The sequence below is a fragment of the Scyliorhinus torazame genome, chromosome 10 (genome assembly GCF_047496885.1).
Source record: "Scyliorhinus torazame isolate Kashiwa2021f chromosome 10, sScyTor2.1, whole genome shotgun sequence".
NCBI classification, from domain to species: Eukaryota; Metazoa; Chordata; class Chondrichthyes; order Carcharhiniformes; family Scyliorhinidae; genus Scyliorhinus; species Scyliorhinus torazame.
Window position 1 is genome coordinate 203,434,315 of NC_092716.1, and position 23,735 is coordinate 203,458,049.

Genomic DNA, 23,735 nt, shown 5'->3' on the forward strand with positions numbered 1-23,735 from the left:
TCGAACCAAGCTGGGGGTTGGCTATATTTGGGGTTGCACAAGAGCCGGGAGTGCTAGAGGCGAGAGAGGCCGATGTTTTGGCCTTTGCGTCCCTAGTAGCCCGGCGTAGGATATTGCTAATGTGGAAAGAAGGCAAGCCCCCGGGGGTGGAGACCTGGATAAATGACATGGCAGGGTTTATAAAGCTAGAGCGGATTAAGTTTGTCCTAAGGGGGTCGGCTCAAGGGTTCACCAGGCGGTGGCAACCGTTCGTCGAATACCTCGCAGAAAGATAGATGGAATGGAAAAAGGAAGGCAGCAGCAGCAGCCCAGGATCGGTGGGAGTGGGGGGGGGGGGGGGAGGAGGAGGAGGAGGAGGAACCAGAAGGACTCTCAGGGTTGTTAATATATACTGTATAATATGTATAGGTCGTTGCTACAGATAATTATATATTGGACTGTTAAATTATATTTTTGGAGAGTTACTTGTGATAAGGCAGTTGCCAATTAGGGTTAGTTTTCATTTGTTATTTACTATTTATTCATTTTCTGTTTATAAAATAGGTCATTGTTATTTGTGTTGTTATAATATTGTGTAAAGGATGCACAATGTACTGTGTTGGTTGACCAAAAATTTCCAATAAAATATTTATAAAAAAAAAAAAAAAGTAATTTGGACATTCTGAATTCTCCCTCCGTGTACCTGAACAGGTGCCGGAATGTGGCTTTTCATAGTTACTTCATTGCAGTGTTAATGTAAGCCTACTTGTGACAATAAAGATTATTATTAAACAGGAGTCTGATGTAGGAGTCCTTGTTGTCGAAATGCTCCAGGGATGAGTGTAGGGCCAGGGAGGTGGCATCTGCTGACCGATTGCGGCGATATGCGAATTGCAGTGGATCTAGGCATTCTGGGAGTATGGGGTTGATGGACCTCATGACCAACCTCTCGAAGCACTTCATTACGATTGATGTCAGGGCCACCGTATGGTAGTCATTGAGACAGGGTGGTCTTCTTGAAGCAGGTGAGGACCTTGGAACGGAGTAGGGAGAGGTTGAAGATGTCTGCGAGCACATCTGCCAGCTAGTCTGCGCAGGGTCTTGAGTGCACGACCAAGAACCCAGTCAGGACCCGTTGCCTTCTGAGGGTTCACTTTCAGGAAGGCTGATCTGTCTTCGGAAGCTGTGACGGTGGGAATGGGTATGCCCGGGGCTGTTGGGGCAGTCAACAGCGGTTTGATGGTTAGCTGCTTGAACTGAGCATAGAATGCATTGAGTTCATCGGGGGGAGGGGGGGGGGGGTGCGCTGCTACCGGAGATTCTGCTCGGCTTTACTTTGTAACCACAACCGGCAAGAGTCTGTAACACTAGTCTGTGACTGTAGCTTGGTATGATATTGTCTGTTGGCATCCCAGGTGACTTTGCGGAGGTCGTACCTGGATTTCTTGTATAGGTCTGGGTCGCCTGACTTGAACGCCTCACACCTGGCCTGCAGTAGGGAGTCAATCTCCCGATTAATCCATGGTTTCCGGTTGGGGAGCGTACGTACTAATTTCTTTGGCACGCAGTCGTCCACACATTTGCTGATGAAGTCTGTAACGGTGGATGCATACTCGTTTACTGCCATGTCCTTGTCAACATTTTATCTCAAGGATTTTGAAATTGGCTATGAAGAACTTTAGAATGCCCTGAACTTGGTGGCATGCACCGTATCAATGCAAGTTCTTTCTTTTAAATTTTCAATAAAATTTGTATAGTTACAACTTTGCTTAATTTTACTACTAGACTCCTTTAATTCTATAGCATAAATTGTAAAGTTTCCTGTACATTACTGTTGGCTGAGACCACTGCAGCTCATTTTCTTCATTTATCATACTTGACTCTGAAGAAGAAAACTAGAAAAAAATGAGTTGCAAATAAATGTAAGGTGATTACTTTAACAAGTGGAAGTTGTTTTCCAATTCATTATTACCGGGTAATCAAAGCATATTGCAGGCATGTCGGAAAATACTATGGTCCTTGTCTCATTTGGTCTTGAGGTCTAAAGAAAAATGCAGAGACATCAGACAGGCTCTCCTTGAAACCTGTCGGATGTGGGCAATCCACTTTGTTGAAGGAATAGCTGTGAGAGCCTTCAGTTAGAAGGTTAGAATTGAGGGAGAATAATTAAAAGCTACCATGTTTAATTCAGGTGAGACAACCCATTGGTGTGGAAGTGTGTTCATTCTTTATTGTTTATTATTGTGTTTGATCTGACTGCATAATGACCTTTATATATGATCCACCTTTATCATGCCCAAAACAGGCTTGAAAATATTACAGATTTTTAAATTGTATTCTAAAATAACACAACTGCTTATATGATGGTTAACAGCTGATCATATGTGACTTTGGCAACTTAGATCTAGTCAGTCCTGATACTGAAGCAAAAACCTATTAAAACATGAAGAAACCCAGCCAATTGAGAAACTCGAGTCTTTTTGTTAAGGATGAATTGAACAGAAAAATGGTTTGCCAGCTGATTCGTCTTTCTGCCTCTCCATGGACATGAGAGGCATCTAACTCACTGTTAGCCAATCCTTCCATTGTGCTGTGGTGGCACCTCATCCCAAAAATAAAGACCTCTGCTACCTCAAACTGTCAGGGTGTGAATAGCTACAATACAGGATGTGTATCAACCCAACTCAACCCACCACCTTGTTTGGAAGAAGGACTCGTCACAAGTCACATGGTTAAGTCATCATGTTTGTTACCTGCTTTAAAAAGAACACAGAAGCTATTCTGATCAGAAACACCATGACGGATACCATCAGAAATACCAACTACTAAGCCATCAAACCAGCTGCAAGCGAACTATGCAGCCACGCTAAAAGAACTAGATCTTGGATGGGGAGAAGGAATCTCCTCAACCTGTACCACCTGCACGTTTACCTGAGGGATAACCACCTAGCAATTCAACTACAAGAGACTTAGCATCTCACTAAGAATCCTCTACTTCTAACTGACATTCACTCCAGCCTCAGCATCAGTTCACTACGGCTAAGAACCCACAGGCCTGCTGCAAAAAGAATGGAATAATTTAAATTTATGATTGTATTTTTATTTTTCCTCATCTGTATCTATTCTTTGTGTGTGATAATATTTGTGAGATGTTTCGTTAAAACCTCCTGAGGTAAGAGTGTAATAACAAATGATCATCTTTATTTTCAAATTCACAAAAGCTTGCTGCTAGAAATTATTTAAATTGAAACAAACCCCACTCGAGGGTCAGAAAAAACACTAACATCACACAAACACTTTGATCATGGACAACAATAAAACACAATGTCTGTCCATGACATTTAGTGTAAAATAAATTTTGTATCAAGCCTTATCTTACCAGTGTTTGCGCAATGAAGGAATTTTGATAAAGTATTCAAGCAAACAATGTTGATATCGACCAGTTTGCAAGATGTTGCGAATATGTACCAAGTTTGTAATATTGTGGAAAGAGCTATGGAACCGTGTGTACAGCTTATGTAAGTAACTGACATCAATAAACACAAAAAGGCATCTATGGCAGACCCGAATTTGCAAGAATTCCCCTAGGATAGGATCCATCTGGTATAACAGATTTGCTAGTTTTCAGTTTCCCACCAAGTCCTTATGACCAGAAAGAGTTTGTAAGCTGTTTAAATCAAACCTACCTCACTGCGCATTTAAAAGATGGACTATGCTGGGCCAAAAAAAGGGATTTTCAAACTGGCTACAATTCTGGAAATTCCAACAATAATTACAGGATAAACCCAACCCTCATTCTTCTGAAATCTCACACCCATCTTTGTGTAGGCGCAGCCTGGAATTATAACAAAAAAGAGAGAGCCAGCGAAAATCATTATACTTGCAGAGATGCAGCTGTCTCCTGAGGTGATCAATGGATTTTGACCAGAGACACACAAATTGATTGTTAACCTGAAACATGGCCCAAGCTTCTTGGGCCTATCGCAAGTTTTAATTTTGCATTCTTGGACACTCAAGGCAGTTTGCTGTTAACACAAAGCAGGACTCGAGGCTGACAACAAGTCTGTCTCCAGTCTAAACCTCCTTGAAGGTTGGTTCTCTGTTTGGTTCCTGGCATCGCCTGTAGAATGGACCAAGTCTCTGTATACCAACGCCATCTTGCTGCACCATCACAACTTTGAAGGAATTCAGCAACTCCAGCTTTCAACTAGCTGAACCCGCCTGAAATTTATCTCCCACATGAAGGAACCCTCACTGGACTCAGACATTTTGGATTCTCCCATTCGGGTGAAATAATATTTCTATCTTTGGATTTTTTTTGTTTCAATGGGGGCACAGTGGTTGGCACTTCTCTCAGTGCCAGGGACCTGGGTTCAATTCCGGCCATAGGTGACTGTCTTTATGGAGTTTGCATATTCTTCCCGTGTGTGCGTGGGTTTTCTCCAGGTGCTCTGATTTCCTCCCATAATCTAAAGATGTGTAGGTAAGGTGAATTGGCCATGCTAAATTGCCCCTTTGTGTCCAAAGATTAGTTGGGGTTGCAGGGGAGTGGGCCTGGGCAGAGTGCTATTTTGGCCAAATGGCCTCCTTTTGCACTGTAGAGATTCTATATATCATGAAGTTATTCCTAGTTGTAAAACATTTCTTTCCAATCTCCTCTTAGTGTGTTTGTGTCTTTGTAGATGCGCTGACCGTCTCCTGGGTTGGAACACTTATGATATAGCCCTAAAGAGAGTTTGCTACAAGTCACTTTAAAATTGACTTCTTAAACAGAAGGTTTGGGGAAACACACCGTAACCTATTTTCAAAAATTAAAACACCTTACAGACCGACATTTTGAACAATCCATTGACCAAAGTCTCTGGTGGCTTAGGAGGACATAGAATACATGGTACTGTTCAAAGATGGGCTCATGTCATAGAAAGTCATGAACTAGTTATTCAATTTGCTGCTTATGAACTTGCTGTGCAAAAATAGCTGTCATATTCACCTACAATTCAAATTAAGTTTATGTGAAACAGTCAAAACTTTAGTGCCTTATTTCTTAGCTTTATTGATTACTATAAAGGAAACAAATAAACCTAATTTTGAAAATGGGGACATTTCCCGCAATTCCCTTATTCCCTGATAATCAGTGTGGCACTGTCATGGGTTGCCTTCGATCACCTATATTGCAACCACTATTACAATCCCAGACCAGACCCCAACAGTGGCTAGGATACTGGACCGAAACCACAATATTTTAGTTTATTTTAAGACTTTGCAGAAAGAATGATTTGCTCCAGGAGTGATTGCATGGAAAAAATAGGGCTTCGGTATTTCTAAACTTTTAACTTCACACCCGAAAAGATCAGCTTACAATTACCCCTTAACACAACTATGCAATTTCCCATTAAATAACAAGAAAAAAGCAACAGTTTTTAATCCAGCTTAAAATTGTCAGGGCATAGAGTAATACTTGCTTTATAAAACAGATTTGGCTCCGGTTGAAACCCCTTTAGACTCTGGCTGAATATCTTTGAATAGCTGCTTCAACTAGATTGTTTCAGCCTCTTCCTTGTCTTCAGACAAGAATGTTCTACTTTAAAATATTATTCCACTTTTTTACTCTCCTACTTTGAAAGAATTGTGGACTTGGAGTCAGGCAGATCAGAACTCAGTTCCTCTCTCTCGAAGTTTCTCCAAATTCTCCCTTTCAGAGCTCCACCCAGAAATGACTTCATCTCTCCAAGCTGGAAAACAAATGATCTCTGCAGGCTGCAAAAGCACATTAACTCCCCAGGCACCTCCCCAGTCAAACAGTCCATTGGTGTAGACTGAAAAACACAATCTTTGTCAATTTCATCTTCTATTTACTGGAAGCAAAACAAAGTCATTTTTAAAAACCCTGACCACTGCAGCCGCAAACTATACCCCCAGGCTTTTAACTTTTAACTTGTCCCAATATTTAGAAGCCAATATTCCTAAAATCCTCCAATTGTCACACCAGTGAAAGAGGGGGAAGGGTCTTGCTACAATACTCCAGGTGTGGTCTCACCCAAGGGCCTGTATAACTGCAGTAAGACATCTCTCATCAGAACTCTCATCCTCTTGCACTGACGGCCAACATACCATTTGCTTTCCTAACTGCTTGCTGCACCTGCCTCTCCAGTTTCGTCGACTGGTGTACAAGCACACTCAGATCCCTTTTTACACCCACACTTTCCAATATATCACTATTTAGACAATACTCTTTCTGTTTTTCTCACTGAAGTGTATAACTTCACATTTAGCCGTACATATGCCATGTGTTTGTCCTCTCACTCAACTTGTCTAAATCACTTTGAAGCCTCCTTGCACTCTCCTCACAACCCATAATTCTGCTGAGGAAGCATTTCCTACAACACCAACTTTACACCTTTCTTGAGATTAGTTGATGGTGTTACGACCAAAAGGTTGTCCATTCCTTAGCCCTCACTTAAAGCTCAATACAAACTTCAGTTGATAAAACCGGAAACGTATATTCGTTTGATGTGTAGAGCTTCTATTTGATATATTTTATGAGACAAAATATTTTACTTCATCACCTCTTTTAGGAAGAGATCATTTTCGTTAACCTCGTCATAAAATTGCAGTCCTCATTATTGCAATAATTATGATTTTGCAGCACAGCTATCCTACTGGAAATTTAGATTATTAGTATATTAACTTGATGTTTTCATTGAAGGGTTCCAATTTTTATATTGGAAAAGAATCAGTAGATTGCTGAAAAATGGATAAAAGAGATATTTTCATGATTAAAGCAGGTTCTGTTATGTCATATATTTTGTGTATTAAATTAGCACAAACCTATATTGGTAAATTATATTCTATATATTTACATGCATTTATTTAGTACACATTGCTCTGAATGCTTTGCTAATACACTTGAACAAGCATCAATATAGTATTGGCTATTTACATACATGCCTAAGAATTTGCTAATTTAATGCATCATACTTAATTATTGTGTATTTCAGAGCGCCCTGTAACAACTCCATATGTAACTCGCTTCCTGAATACCAGAACAATGAAAGAGACGTTTAAGAACTACGTGGAGCTCCTTGTGAGTACAGCCTTGGATCCAGACATGATTGAGGCATCAGAACAAAGTAATGGTAAATATAGATTTTTATTGGTGATTCTGGTTTTCACTTCATAGCATGAATAGATGTTCTGCTGTCTACATTGTATAATGCAAGGATATGGAGAAATTAATCTTGGCAAAACAAAAATAGTGTCTGTCATATTGTAACTTTACTCTTCCTGCCCATAGTTCCTTTGTCTGCCCATTCAGCTGTTGCAGGTACATTTCTTGCTATTCTTTAAGTTTGGATGGCCTATCAAACTTCACACGAATCTGCTTTGCAGCCAGATATTAGGCGATATCTAAGAATGGGCTGAGTTGATTTTCATTTTGGTTTGCTCAGTGGAACAGCATTCTGGCCCACTTAATTTCACAGCAAAGCTGGAGAATTTACCATAAGAATGTCCTCATGCCATAATACTGTACATTTGTGAACTTCTGTTAAATGCACAAGCATAAGAATATTCTTGTTTTGTGAATATCTTCTCTGCTGCTAACTTGTTGCAGTATCTAGTTGTGGTGTCACCATAGCTGTAAGCAATTCCTAATCATAGATGTATTTTTGAGGAATAGGGTTGCTTCCATAGGAAACAATGATAATTATTGAAGCGATGCTCCATGGTGAGTCTTAGATTTTCCAGAAGTTAGTTCAGATAAATATTGACAGAAGTGTTGAAGCAGGTCAAGTTATAAATCAAGCATGTGCTTTTTAATAGGGGCTTACGGTACAAAAACAGGGAAGTCATACAAAACCTTTAAATACCACTGGTTAAGGCTTAGCTGGGGTATTGCCACCATTTTGGAGCACCAAACTTTGGGAAGGATTTCAAAAGCTTGGGAGAGAAAGCTAAAGAGATTTACTGCAGTGATGCCAGGGATGTGACTCAATTGAGAGACTGAAGAAGCTTTGATTGTTTTCCTTTAACCAGAGTAGACTAAGGCGAAATATGATAGTGCTGTTCAAAATGTTGATGTGTGTTAAGTAAATACGGTGAAACTATTTCCTCTGGCAGGAAGATCAGTAACCCAAGCTCACTGATTTAAAGCAACAGACAATTGAGACATTTCTTAGTGAATTGAGATGTCAAGACCTGGAATGTACAACTTGAAAGGGTGGAGGAAATAGATAAGTAGATTCAATAACAACGTTCAAAAACAAATGAGGCAGCAGATGTATGAGAACACCACCACCTGCAAGTTCCTCTTCAAGCCGGGGAGGTTCCGGTGACGACGATGTGCTGAGCAGTCGTACGTCAGGTGACTCTCGTCCAGCGGACCCGTAAAATAACCCCTTTCTCGCAAAAACTCATCAAAAAACTCGTCAATTTGTTCCCCAAACTTGAGTAGGGCGGGGGAAGAAAGAAAGAGAGAGAAAATGCTGGGTAAAAGCCAGTCCAAGGGCCGAACGCAGACCAGGAGTGGAAGTGGCCTGAAACTGAGACAGGCGAGCCGATCAATGCACGAGGCGACGGAGCGCAGGTTTTGCAGGAGTGAGAAGGGCAGACCAGCCCGAATAAAGCCCTCCCTCCCGGGGGCGGGGGGGGGGGGGGGGGTGGACGGACGGCGTCCCTCTCTGAAGTACTGAGGGAACCGGTACCGGCAAGAGATACAAACGGACATACAGTCCGCAATGAAAGATGCGGTGGCCAAAACTTTGGCGCTGATACAGATCACCCTGAACAGAGCGGAAAAGAGAATGGAAGTCCCAGGCGCAACCATCAGAGACCTAGAGAAAGTCGCAAACCGACCAGGGTGATCGGATCGCGGCACTAGAGAAAGAGGTGGCAAGGTTGGTCACGATGCAGGGCAGCCTGAGGGGAAATGTTGAGGATCAGGAAAACCGCTCAAGGAGGCAAAACCTGCAGATTGTGGGCCTATTGAGGGCAGAGAGCCCACAAACTACGTGGCCCAGATACTGGGCAACCTGGTGGGAAGGGAGACTTTCCCCAACCCACCAGAAATAGACAGGACTCACCGGTCGCTGCGACTGAAACCCAAAGCCGGGCAATAATAGTCAAAATGCACAGGTACCAGGACTGGGAAAGAATCTTGCACTGGGCCAGGCAGTCCAAGAACTGCAGTTGGGAAAGACACAGAATCTGTATTTACCAAGACATTGGGGCTGACCTGGCCAAGCTCAGGGCGGACTTTAACAGAGTGAAAGCTGCGCTGTACAAGAGCGGTGTATGCTTTGGTATGATATGCCCAACCAAGCACTGGATCACGTATCAGGGCAAAGAACATTTTTTCACAGCCCCTGCCGAAGCAGAGAAGTTCATCACTGAGTGCGGACTGGAGCAGCGACAACAGGGGAAACTATCAAGAGCCCATGGCAAAGAATGACAGCGCAGCAGCAAGCCGACATGGGCGCGGGGGGGGAGAGAGAAACATCTCCTCCTCTCTCTCTCTTTTCCCCCCCCCCCCCCCCAACCCATGTTGGGGAACAGCACAAAATACCAGAGAGAGGGCGAGAGAAAAACAGGACAGTAACTCCCGCCGGGGGGGTGGTCACCACACTAGTGGGAAAGCTAGTGCCGGGAGCATGCAGCAGATAGAGGCCGCGGCGCTCCCCCAACAGGGGGGACAGCGCCTGGCGGGGGAGGGGGGGGAATACAAGCAGCGAGGACGGGAGAGCGAAGGGGGAGAAGAGCTGGAGGAAATTAGACAGGGGACACTGGAAGGGGGGGGGGGGGGAGACATGGGGAGAGAGAAAAAGACAGGGGCGGAGTGAAAGCAACAGAATAGCTACAAAGGCCCCCATCCAGGGGCCCGGAGCAAAGAAGCACTACAAGCAACTACTTAGTACGGTTTCTGGGCGAAGGGAGATCCCAGAGTACAGGGGCCTACATACATGGCGGACGCACAGTTGGTGGCCATGTTGGGTGCCCCCTGGACAAAGGGAAATCCTGGAGTGCAGGGACCCGGCCGTGTGGGGAAAACAGTGATTGAGGCCATCTTGGATGACCCCCTAACAAAGGGAAACCCCGGAGGGCAGGGGTCCACCAGGTAAGTATGGTTAATCCCTCGAGAGCGGGGTGACAAAAGTGCTCCATCAGAATAGTCACCTGAATGTCAGGAGACTTAATGGCTCAGTGAAAAGATCCAGAGTCTTCACCCACCTAAGAAACATGAAAGCCGACATAGTCTTCCTCCAAGAGATACACCTGAGAGAGCAGGACCGACTGCGGGTCAGGAAGTGCTGGGTGGGACAGATCTACAATTCTTGTTACAAGATGAGGGCCAGGGGGTAGCCATACTAATTAATAAGAGGACGATGTTTAAGGCGATGAAGACTTTTGATATTTATTGTCACGTACCGAAGTACAGTGAAAAGTATTTTTCTTCGGCCAAGGGAATGTACATAGAACATACATTGTAGACAGAAGAATAATTGACAGAGTACATTGGCATCATCAAATAGTGATTGGTTACAGTGCAGAACAAGGGCCAAATGGTTACGGACCCAGGGGACGGTACGTCATTGTCAGCGGGGCTCTAGACGGGGCACCGGTAGTCCTCGTTAACGTGTACGCTCCCAACTGAAACGACACGAAATTCATAAAGAAGACCATGGCGGAAATCCCCGACCTAGCTACGAACAGATGGGGGCAGTGGACCCTTGGTAGCTCACCCACCCAGGGAGGATGGAGTTAGCCTTTTCCCCAGTGCATGTCCTATACTTTAGAATAGACGACTTTGTGGTGGGAAAATCGGTACTTCCAGGGCTGGTCAAGCTGGAATATTCCGTAATCATAATCTCCACAGAAGGGCAGTGCCCAAAGCCCCACATGGTGGTTGGACACTACACTACTGGCTGACAAGGCCTTTAGCGAGAAGGTATCACAGGCCATAGCTGAATAGACAAAGCACTACCAGAACAGGGAGGTCTCACCCTCCACGTTCTGGGAGGCGCTAATGGACGTTGTTTGAGGGGAAATTATCACCTTTAAAGCACGAAGAAACAGGGAGGAGAGAGCTGCTAGACAACAGCTGGTCACCTCCATACTAGAGGTGGACCGTAAATACTCCGAGGCCCCGACCGTAAAGCTCCTGGCGGAGAGGAAAAAGCTACAAATGGACTTTGACCTGCTCACAATGAGGAAAGCGGTGCACCAACTCTGCCAAGCACGAGGGACCCAATACGAATACGGAGACAAAGCCAGCCGCCTGCTGGCACACCAGTTGAGAAAGCCGGCTGCCACGAGAGATCACACAAATTAGAAACAGCAGAGGCACATTAGAAACTGACCCATACAAGGTCAACAAAACCTTGAGGCCTTTTAACGGGGACTGTACACCTCAAAGCCCCAAGCATGTGACTCAGGGATGAAACAGTTCCTCGATGGACTTGACATACCAGTCGTGGGGGAGGACAGGAAACGGGGCCTGGAAGCACCTCTAGAACTAGGGGCGATCATGGAGAGTATTAGCTCCATGCAGGCGGGGAACGCACCGGGATCGGACAATTTCCCGACCAACCTCAACAAAAAGTTTGTGACAGCAATGGCCCCGCACCTGAGAGATGTTTACAGACTTTCACACTGCCACCTATGCTGGCAACAGGCCTCAATCTCGCTAAGACCTAAGAAAGACAAAGACCCAACGGACTGCAGTTCATACAAACCCATCTCACTACTAAACGTAGACTCGAAAATATTGGCCAAGATCCGAGCCAAAATACTGGAGAACTGCGTACCAGAGGTGGTCGCAGAGGATCAAACGGGCTTTGTCAAATGTAGACAGCTAACGTCGAACATCAGGCGCCTGCTGAATGTGATCATGGCCCCATCTGGGGAGAGAACACCCGAGATGATTGTGAAAAGACTTTCGACAGAGTCGAGTGGAAGTACCTCATAGAGGTACTGGAGCGGTTCGGGCTCTGAACAGGATTCACCTCCTGGGTGAAGCTCCTATGCAACGCTCCCATAGTGAGCGTTCGGACTACCAACACCAGCTCCCAGTGCTTCCAGCTGCACGGGCACCAGGCAGGGATGCCTGTTGTCGTAGCTGCTGTTTGCCCAAGCGATTGAACCACTAGTGATCGCACTCAGAACAGCAAAGAACTGGAGGGGGAATCCAAAGAGGAGGCAGAGAGCACAGTCTCGCTCTATGCGGATGACCTGCTCCTCTACATCTCGGACACACAAAACAGCATTGAAGGAATCATTGCGCTCCTGAAAGAGTTTGATACCTTCTCGGACTACAAACTCAACATGATCAAAACCGAGATCTCCCTGGTGAACCCGCAAGGGGGAGAGGCAGCAATGGTGGGACAGCCGTTTAAACAAGCCCAACACAAATTCCGCTACCTGGGGATTCAAATCGCTCATGACTGGACAGGGATCCACAAGTGGAAACTGACCAGTCTGACAGAGGAAGTAAATAAGGACCTGCAGAGATGTTACACACTCCCACTCTCCCTGGCGGTGAGAGTGCAGTTGATCAAAATAAATGAGCTGCCCAGGTACCTCTTCCTACTTAGATCCATCCTGATCTATATCCCCAAGGCCTTTTTCAATTCACTGGACAAACTAATCATGGCATTTGTATGGGGGGTGAAGAATGCTAGGATCCCAAAGAAGGTCCTACAGAAAACAAAATCGAAGAGGCGACTAGCCCTTCCAAACCTACAATGCTACCACTAGGCAGCGACAGCAGAAAGAGGGAGGGGAATAATAGAGGGGAACCAGAAGGGAGAAAGAAGAATCATAGAGTTTACAGTGCAGAAGGAGGCCATTCGGCCCATCAAATCTGCACCAGCTCTTAGAAAGAGCACCCACTTAAGCCCACACCATCCCAGTAACCCCACCTAACCCAAGGGCAAATTTAGCATGGCCAATCCACCTAACCTGCGCATCTTTAAACTGGGAGGAAACCGGAGGAAACCCACGCAGACACGGGGAGTACGTGCAGACTCCGCATAGACAATGGTCCAAACCGGAAATCGAATGCAGAAACATACTGGTGTAGAGATTGGAGATGAGATTAAATGAGCTGAGCAGCCTTTTTTTTTATAAATATTTTATTGAAAATTTTTGGTCAACCAACACAGTACATTGTGCATCCTTTACACAATATTATAACAACACAAATAGCAATGACCTATTTTATAAACAAAAAATGAATAAATAATAAATAACAAAAATGAAAACTAACCCTAATTGGCAACTGCCTTATCACAAGTAACACTCTCCAAAAATATACTTTAACAGTCCAATATATAATTATCTGTAGCAACGACCTATAAATATTATACAGAATTTATTAACAACCCTGAGAGTCCTTCTGGTCCCGTCCCCCCCGATCCTGGGCTGCTGCTGCTGCCTTCTTTTTTCCATTCCATCTATCTTTCTGCCAGGTATTCGACGAACGGTTGCCACCACCTGGTGAACCCTTGAGCCGACCCCCTTAGGACGAACTTAATCCGCTCTAGCTTTATAAACCCCGCCATGTCATTTATCCAGGTCTCCACCCCCGGGGGCTTGGCTTCTTTCCACATTAGCAATATCCTGCGCCGGGCTACTAGGGACGCAAAGGCCAAAACGTCGGCCTCCCTCGCCTCCTGCACTCCCGGCTCTTGTGCAACCCCAAATATAGCCAACCCCCAGCTTGGTTCGACCCGGACCCCTACTACTTTTGAAAGCACCTTTGTCACCCCCATCCAAAACCCCTGTAGTGCCGGGCATGACCAAAACATATGGGTATGATTCGCTGGGCTTCTCGAGCACCTCGCACACCTAGCCTCCACCCCAAAAAATTTACTGAGCCGTGCTCCAGTCATATGCGCCCTGTGTAATACCTTAAACTGAATCAGGCTTAGCCTGGCACACGAGGACGACGAGTTTACCCTGCTTAGGGCATCTGCCCACAGCCCCTCCTCGATCTCCTCCCCCAGCTCCTCTTCCCATTTCCCTTTGAGTTCATCTACCATAGTCTCCCCTTCGTCCCTCATTTCCCTATATATATCTGACACCTTACCATCCCCCACCCATGTCTTTGAGATCACTCTGTCCTGCACCTCTTGTGTCGGGAGCTGCGGGAATTCCCTCACCTGTTGCCTCGCAAAAGCCCTCAGTTGCATATACCTGAATGCATTCCCTTGGGGCAACCCATATTTCTCGGTCAGCGCTCCCAGACTCGCGAACTTCCCATCCACAAACAGATCTTTCAGTTGCGTTATTCCTGCTCTTTACCACATTCCATATCCCCCATCCATTCCCCCCGGGGCAAACCTATGGTTGTTTCTTATCGGTGACCCCCCCCAAGGCTCCAGTCTTTCCCCTATGCCGTCTCCACTGTCCCCAAATCTTCAGTGTAGCCACCACCACCGGGCTTGTGGTGTAGTTCCTCGGTGAGAACGGCAATGGGGCTGTCACCATAGCCTGTAGGCTAGTCCCCCTACAGGACGCCCTCTCTAATCTCTTCCACGCCGCTCCCTCCTCCTCTCCCATCCACTTACTCACCATTGAAATATTAGCGGCCCAATAATACTCACTTAGGCTCGGTAGTGCCAGCCCCCCCCCCCCCTATCTCTGCTACGCTGTAAGAATCCCTTCCTCACTCTCGGGGTCTTCCCGGCCCACACAAAACCCGTGATGCTCTTTTCAATCCTTTTAAAAAAAGCCTTCGTGATCACCACCGGGACGCACTGAAACACAAAGAGGAATCTCGGGAGGACCACCATCTTAACCGCCTGCACCCTCCCTGCCAGTGACAGGGATACCATATCCCATCTCTTGAAATCCTCCTCCATTTGTTCCACCAACCGCGTTAAATTTAACCTATGCAATGTGCCCCAATTCTTGGCTATATGGATCCCCAGGTAGCGAAAGTCCCTTGTTACCTTCCTCAATGGTAGGTCCTCTATTTCTCTACTCTGCTCCCCTGGATGCACCACAAACAACTCACTTTTCCCCATGTTCAATTTATACCCTGAAAAATCCCCAAACTCCCCAAGTATCCGCATTATTTCTGGCATCCCCTCCGCCGGGTCTGCCCCGTATAGTAGCAAATCGTCCGCATACAAAGATACCCGGTGTTCTTCTCCTCTAAGTACTCCCCTCCACTTCTTGGAACCCCTCAATGCTATCGCCATGGGCTCAATCGCCAGTGCAAACAATAATGGGGACAGAGGGCATCCCTGCCTTGTCCCTCTATGGAGCCGAAAATATGCAGATCCCCGTCCATTCGTGACCACGCTCGCCATTGGGGCCCTATACAACAGCTGCACCCATCTAACATACCCCTCTCCAAAACCAAATCTCCTCAACACCTCCACAAATAATCCTACTCCACTCTATCAAATGCTTTCTCGGCATCCATCGCCACTACTATCTCCGTTTCCCCCTCTGGTGGGGCCATCATCATTACCCCTAACAGCCTCCGTATATTCGTGTTCAGCTGTCTCCCCTTCACAAACCCAGTTTGGTCCTCGTGGACCACCCCCGGGACACATTCCTCTATTCTCATTGCCATTACCTTGGCCAGGATCTTGGCATCTACATTTAGGAGGGAAATAGGTCGATAGGACCCGCATTGTAGCGTTGCTTCAGACATAGTCGGGGGCAGTTGTCCCCTTTCCTTTGCCTCATTAAAGGTCCTCGTCAATACCGGGGCGAGCAAGTCCACATATTTTCTATAGAATTCGACTGGGAATCCATCCGGTCCCGGGGCCTTTCCCGCCTGCATGCTCCTAATTCCTTTCACCACTTCTTCTACCTCGATCTGTGCTCCCAGTCCCACCCTTTCCTGCTCTTCCACCTTGGGAAATTCCAGCCGATCCAAGAAGCCCCTCATTCTCTCCCTCCCATCCGGGGGTTGAGCTTCATATAATTTTTTATAAAATGTCTTGAACACTCCATTCAGTCTCTCCGCTCCCCGCTCCATCTCTCCTTCCTCATCCCTCACTCCCCCTATTTCCCTCGCTGCTCCCCTTTTCCTCAATTGGTGTGCCAGCAACCTGCTCGCCTTCTCCCCATATTCGTACTGTACACCCTGTGCCTTCCTCCATTGTGCCTCTGCAGTGCCCGTAGTCAGCAAGTCAAATTCTACATGTAGCCTTTGCCTTTCCCTGTACAGTCCCTCCTCCGGTGCTTCCGCATATTGTCTGTCCACCCTCAAAAGTTCTTGCAGCAACCGTTCCCGTTCCTTACTCTCCTGCTTCCCTTTATGTGCCCTTATTGATATCAGCTCCCCTCTAACCACCGCCTTCAACGCCTCCCAGACCACTCCCACCTGGACCTCCCCATTATCATTGAGTTCCAAGTACTTTTCAATGCACCCCCTCACCCTTAGACATACCCCCTCATCTGCCATTAGTCCCATGTCCATTCTCCAGGGTGGGCGCCCTCCTGTTTCCTCCCCTATCTCCAAGTCTACCCAGTGTGGAGCGTGATCTGAAATGGCTATAGCCGTATACTCCGTTCCCCTCACCTTCGGGATCAACGCCCGATGGACTTCGACCTATCCAGCCCTGGTTCCAACACCGTATTAAAATCTCCCCCCATTATCAGCTTTCCCATCTCTAGGTCCGGAATGCGTCCTAGCATCCACCTCATAAAATTGGCGTCATCCCAGTTCGGGGCATATATGTTTACCAAAACCACCGTCTCCCCCTGTAGTTTGCCACTAACCATCACGTATCTGCCCCCGTTATCCGCCACTATAGTCTGTGCCTCGAACATTACCCGCTTCCCCACTAATATAGCCACCCCCCTGTTTTTCGCATCTAGCCCCGAATGGAACACCTGCCCCACCCATCCTTTGCGTAGCCTAACCTGGTCTATCAGTTTCAGGTGCGTTTCCTGTAACAACCACATCTGCCTTAAGTTTCTTAAGGTGTGCGAGTACCCGTGCCCTCTTTATCGGCCCGTTCAGCCCTCTCACGTTCCACGTGATCAACCGGGTTGGGGGGCTTCCTACCCCCCCCCCCCTTGTCGATTAGCCATCACCTTTTTCCAGCTCCTCACCCGGTTCCCACGCAGCTGTATCTCCCCCAGGCGGTGCCCCCCCGCCCATCCCCTCCCATATCAGCTCCCCCCTCTCCCCAGCAGCAGCAACCCAGTAATTTCCCCCCCCCCCCCCCCCAGATCCCCCGCTAGCGTAATTACTCCCCCCATGTTGCTCCCAGAAGTCAGCAAACTCTGGCCGACCTCGGCTTCCCCCCGTGACCTCGGCTCGCACCGTGCGACGCCCCCTCCTTCCTGCTTCTCTATTCCCGCCATGATTATCATAGCGCGGGAACCAAGCCCGCGCTTCTCCCTTGGCCCTGCCCCCAATGGCCAACGCCCCATCTCCTCCACCTTCCCTCCTCCCCCCATCACCACCTGTGGGAGAGAGAAAAGTTACCACATCGCAGGATTAGTACATAAAACTCCTCTTTCCCCCCTTTTTAACCCCCCTCTTTGCCCCCCACATTCGCCCCACCACTTTGTTCAAACGTTCTTTTTAATAACCCGCTCATTCCAGTTTTTCTTCCACGATAAAAGTCCACGCTTCATCCGCCGTCTCAAAGTAGTGGTGCCTCCCTCGATATGTGACCCACAGTCTTGCCGGTTGCAGCATTCCAAATTTTATCTTCTTTTTATGAAGCACCGCCTTGGCCCGATTAAAGCTCGCCCTCCTTCTCGCCACCTCCGCACTCCAGTCTTGATAAACGCGGATCACCGCGTTCTCCCATTAACTGCTCCGAGTTTTCTTTGCCCATCTAAGGACCATTTCTCTATCCTTAAAACGGAGGAATCTCACCACTATGGCTCTGGGAATTTCTCCTGCTCTCGGCCCTCGCGCCATCACTCGGTATGCTCCCTCCACCTCCAACGGACCCGCCGGGGCCTCCGCTCCCATTAACGAGTGCAGCGTCGTGCTCACATATGCCCCGACGTCCGCTCCCTCCACACCTTCAGGAAGACCAAGAATCCTCAGGTTGTTCCTCCTTGCGTTGTTCTCCAGTGCCTCCAACCTTTCCACACATCGTTTCTGATGTGCCTCATGCGTCTCCGTCTTCACCACCAGGCCCTGTATGTCGTCCTCATTCTCGGCTGCCTTTGCCTTCACGACCCGAAGCTCCCGCTCCTGGGTCTTTTGTTCCTCCTTTAGCCCTTCGATCGCCTGTATTATCGGGGCCAACAGCTCTTTCTTCATTTCCTTTTTGAGCTCTTCCACACAGCATTTCAAGAACTCTTGTTGTTCAGGGCCCCATGTTAAACTGCCACCTTCTGACACCATCTTGGTTTTTGCTTGCCTTCCTTGCCGCTGTTCTAAAGGATCCACTGCAATCCGGCCACTTTCTCCTCCTTTTTTCATCCGTGTCCAGGGGGGATTCCCTTCTGGTTTACCGCACAGTGTTTTTAGCCGTCAAAATTGCCGTTGGGGCTCCTATCAAGAGCCCAAAAGTCCGTTTCACCGGGAGCTGCCGAAACGTGCGACTCAGCTGGTCATCGCCGCACCCGGAAGTCATTCCTGAGCAGCCTTTCTAAGGATAGTCATCAGTTCACTTCTCCACTACAGAATTCAGTGGTCATTTATATTCAACAAAGGTGTCATTCCAGAACTACAATGAAATAACCTTTTACATTTCAATAACCCTTCAATGTCAGCTTACTTTGATCTCTTGTAGATGAGATGTATTTGCCACATATGAGGAAAATTGATAGTATGCTGAATGAAAATAAGAAGAGAATGATTATGAAGTTTCCTTTGGAGCCAGCACTCAAGGTGAGAACCTTTTCAAAACTATACTTGCCATTCTCTGAGAATAGTGTCATTATGCAATCTAGCTGTTCCATCCACACAAGTATGTGGTTCCAGTACTGATATGGAAGTAAGTTACTGCTCCTTACGGTGTTTGGGAGCAATGGATTTTAGTATGATTACTGGTAGTTCTGAGGTTTGTCTATTGGAATTGGGCAGAGAAAACCTGTTTTGATCAAAACTGATTACAGATCTAGTGGTTTATCGGTGACTGTAGGAACGAGACCATGTTGGATTTTGAACCTTCCGGATTTTGGATGGTTTGGGCTGTGGGTAGTTCAGGATAAGTTGAGATGAGTGGGGTCAAAGGTTGCATCAAGCGTGAGAAGATAGCAGCCAACAAGCAAAAAAGTGGACAATATGTCTGGCACCATGGAACGTCGAGCCAAATTGCCCAGTTAATTTTATTTTTATATAACCTGCAACTCTTGGTTTTGGGCACTGTACCTGTAAATAACACTCAAATTTTTGCCCCCTCACTTAACCTATGTATATCCATTAGTGTCTACCTCCTCTTGACAGCTAACTTTCTTACCAATCTTGGTGTCATCAGCAAATTTAGCGACCATTCAGTTCCTACATGTAGGTCATTGATATAAATTGCAAATAGTTGAGGCCTCAGCACTGATCCTATGGGCTCTTGCCAACCTGAGAGAGATCTATTTTCTCTTTACTCTGTGCTTCCTGGGAGCTAACCAATCCTTTATCCATGCTAACATGTTACCCCCTATACCATGTGTCACTATCTTGCAGTAACCTTTGATGTAGCACCTTGTCAAATGCATTGAAATCCAAGAAGACCACCTCTACAGGTTCCCCCTTATCCAACTTGGTTGTTAATTGCTGAAAGAACTGTAATAAATTAGTTAAACATTATTCCCTTTCATAAAACGATGTTGATTCTGGTTGATTTATTTTTTTTAATTTAGAATACCCAATTATTTTTTTTCAATTAAGGGGCAATTTAGTGAGGCCAATCCACCTGCCCTGCATATCTTTGGGTTGTGGGGGCGAAACCGAAGCAAACACGGGGAGAATGTACAAACTCCACACGGACAGTGACCCAGAGCTGGGGTCGAACCTGGGACCTTGTGCGTGAGGCAGTAGTGCTAACCACTGTGCCACCGTGCTGCCCTGTTGATTCTGACTGATGTTAGGATTTTTTGTGTATTCTGCTCAAACTCTTTAGTAATGGATTCTAGTAATTTCCTTATGAGAGATGTTCGGCTAACTGGCTTTCCCTGCTTTCCGTCTCTCACTAGAATGAAGACCATAAGACATAGACCGAATAGCCTAATTCTGCTCCTATCAAATCTGCTCTCCCATTCAGTCATGGCTGACATGTTCCTCGTCTCCATTCTCCTGCCTTCTCCCATAACCCCTGATCCCCTTATTAATCAAGAACCTACCTATCTAATAATAATAATCTTTTATTGTCACAAGTATGAAGTTACTGTGAAAAGCCCGTAGTCGCCACGTTCCGGTGCCTGTTCAGGTAAGCTGGTACGGGAATTGAACCCACGCTGCTGGCCTTGTTCTGCATTACAAACCAGCTGTCTAGCTCACTGAGCTAAACCAGCCCATCTTAATCTGGGGAGACTGGCCTCACCTCAGTTTTATAGGTGTCACATTTGCTATATTCCAATTCTCAGGGACCCTTCCAGAAAGTAAGGAATTTATAACCAATGCCTCAGCACTGATCTATTGCCTCAGTACTGATCTATTTTGAAGGAGAGGGGGGTCATATAAAATAGGGTGGGTGCCAATCCCACCACCTTCCCGAGTTCACCCCCAGAACACCAAAATTGGCAGCCCACCCACCATATTTATATAGATAATTGGGTGTCAATTGCACTTGTTTTCAAACCAGTTTACCCCGATAATACATAGCATATGCTATAAAATGGACTACCTCTTCACTCACCTGATGAAGGAGCTATGCTCCGAACGTTCGTGATTTCAACCTGTTTGGCACTTTAACCTGGTGTTTAAGACTTCTTACTGTGCCCAACCCAGACCAACTCTGGCATCTCCACATCCTAAAATGGTTTGGTTAGTCGGGTGGGAGTGGGCAGCCCAATTTTACAATGAGCTTTTGAGGGCGGGAAAGAAGGCAGAGTACTAGCTTTGGGGCTGCTCTTTGAGACCAGCCCCCCCCCCACCCCCCATTTCTACATACCTGCTGCATCCCCCTACCCATTTCCCTAACCAGCCCCAACACTTCCAGCTCGTGACCCTAGACTTACCTGGCTCTCTGATCCATTGGGCTTTTTCTTTTTTTTTAAAATAAATTTTATTAAAGTTTTCATACACAATTTTTTCCCCCTTACAAATCAACAAAAATGGTAACATGATAACTGATAGATAACATTGTTTAAATAAAATAGTGAACTAACAACATAACACAAAATAGTGCTTCTCCCCCCCGCCCCCTCACCCCATCTAGAACACAAACAATTTACCGCCCCCCCTCTGGGCTGCTGCTGCTGGCTATCTATTTTCCCCCTAACGTTAGTCTAGGAACGGCTGCCACTGCCTGGTGAACCCCTGAGCTGATCCTCTCCGCGCAAACTTCATCCGCTCCAGTTTTATGAACCCTGCCATATCGTCTATCCAGGCCTCCACGCCAGGGGGTTTCGCTTCCTTCCACATGAGTAAAATCCTACGCCGGGCTACTAGGGACGCAAAGGACACAATATCGGCCTCTTTCGCCTCCTGCACTCCCGGCTCATCCGCTACCCCAAATATAGCTAACCCCCAGCTTGGCTTGACCCGGACCTTCACCACCTTCGAGATCACTCCCGCCACTCACCTCCAATACCCCATCCAGTGCCGGACACGACCAAAACATATGTGTGTGGTTCGCCAGGCTTCTCCCGCACTTGTCCTCCACTCCGAAGAACCTGCTCAACCTCGCTCCCGTTATGTGTGCTCTATGTAGCACCTTAAATTGAACCAGGCTAAGCCTGGCACGCGAGGAAGAGGAATTTACCATACTTGGGGCATCAGCCCACAAACCCTCCTCAATCTCCTCCCCGAGCTCCTCTTCCCATTTTCCCTTCAGTTCTTCTACCAGCTCCTCCCCCTCTTCTCTCCTCTCCCGGTATATTTCGGACACTTTGCCCTCCCCGACCCACACCCCCCAAAAGCACTCTATCCTGGATCCCTTGTGTCGGGAGCAGCAGAAATTCCCTCACCTGTTGTCTCGTGAACGCCCTCACCTGCATATACCTAAAGATAGTCCCCGGGGGCAGCTCATACTTTTCCTGTAGCGTTCGCAAACGTCCCATCTATAAATAAGTCTCCCACTCTCCTAATTCCTGCCCGGTGCCAGCTCTGGAACCCTCCGTCCAACCTCCCTGGGGCAAACCTATGGTTGTTTCTGATCGGGGACCACACCGAGGCTCCCAACACACCCCTCTTTCGCCTCCATTGCCCCCAGATACTTAATGTTGCCGCCACCACTGGGTTTGTGGTAAACTTTTTCGGGGAGAGCGGTAGTGGCGCCGTCACCAGCGCTTTTAAGCTCGTTCCTTTACAGGATGCCATCTCCAGCCTTTTCCACGCTGCCCCCTCTCCCTCTATCATCCACTTATGGATCATCGCCATGTTGGCGGCCCAGTAATAGTCGCCCAAATTCGTCAACGCCAGTCCCCCTCTGTCCCCGCTACGTTGCAGGAACCCCCTCCTTACCCTCGGGGCCTTCCCTGCCCACACAAAGCTCATGATGCTCCTATCTATTTTTTTGAAAAAGGCCTTCGTAACCAATATAGGGAGACATTGAAACACAAATAGGAACCTCGGGAGGACCATCATCTTAATCGCCTGCACTCTGCCCGCCAGTGACAGCGGCTGCATATCCCACCTTTTGAAATCCTCTTCCATTTGCTCCACCAGCCGAGTCACATTGAGTCTGTGTAAGGTTCCCCAGCTCCTGGCTATCTGAATCCCCAGGTATTGGAAGTTTCTTTCCACTCTCCTTAGCGGCAGGCCATCTATCCCTCTACTCTGGTCCCCAGAGTGTATTACGAAAAGCTCACTCTTCCCCATGTTAAGCCTATATCCCGAGAAATCTCCAAACTCCCTCAATATCTGCCTAACCTCTATCATCCCCCCCCCACTGGTGTTCCTCTCCCCCTCTAACCACCCCTCTCCATTTCCTGGAGCCTCTCAGCGCTATGGCCAGTGGTTCAATTGTCAGCGCGAACAGTAATGGGGACAGCGGGCATCCCTGTCTTGTTCCCCTATGTAGTCGAAAATACTCCGAGCTTTGCCGATTTGTGACTACACTTGCCATTGGGGCCCCATAGAGGAGTTTAACCCAGCTGACAAACCCCTCCCCGAACCCGAACCTCCTCAGCACCTCCCATAGATACTCCCACTCTACCCTATCAAATGCCTTCTCTGCATCCATTGCCACCACTATCTCTGTCTCCCCCTCTGCTGGGGGCATCATTATCACCCCCAATAGCCGTCGCACGTTGACATTCAATTGTCTCCCCTTTACGAACCCTGTCTGATCTTCGTGCACCACCCCCAGGACACAATCCTCTATCCTCATTGTCAGCACTTTTGCCAGCAACTTGGCGTCCACATTTAGGAGTGAGATAGGCCTATAAGACCTGCATTGCAGCGGGTCTTTATCTCTCTTCAGGATTAGTGATATCGTCGCCTCCGACATTGTCGGGGGTAGGGTCCCCCCTTCTCTGGTCTCGTTAAAGGTTCTTACCAGCAGCGGGGCCAACAAGTCCACATATTTCCTATAAAATTCCACCGGGAACCCATCAGGTCCCAGGGCCTTCCCTGCCTGCAAGTTCCCCAGCCCTTTGGTCACCACGTCCACCCCAATTGGCGCCCCCAGGCCTGCCACCTCCTGCTCCTCCACCCTCGGAACCTTAGT

At 47.2% G+C, this 23,735-nt stretch overlaps 1 protein-coding gene across 2 annotated transcripts in view; it reads left to right on the plus strand.

Annotated features, from left to right (window-relative positions):
- The window catches only part of qser1 (glutamine and serine rich 1), a 269,834-nt gene that overhangs the window by 221,594 nt on the left and 24,505 nt on the right, over window positions 1–23,735 (plus strand). For both annotated transcript variants that reach the window (XM_072466268.1, XM_072466269.1), the window contains 2 exons: window positions 6,978–7,115; window positions 18,702–18,799. In XM_072466268.1, coding sequence (XP_072322369.1) covers window positions 6,978–7,115; window positions 18,702–18,799 — 236 coding nt within the window. The remainder of the gene's footprint in view (window positions 1–6,977; window positions 7,116–18,701; window positions 18,800–23,735) is intronic.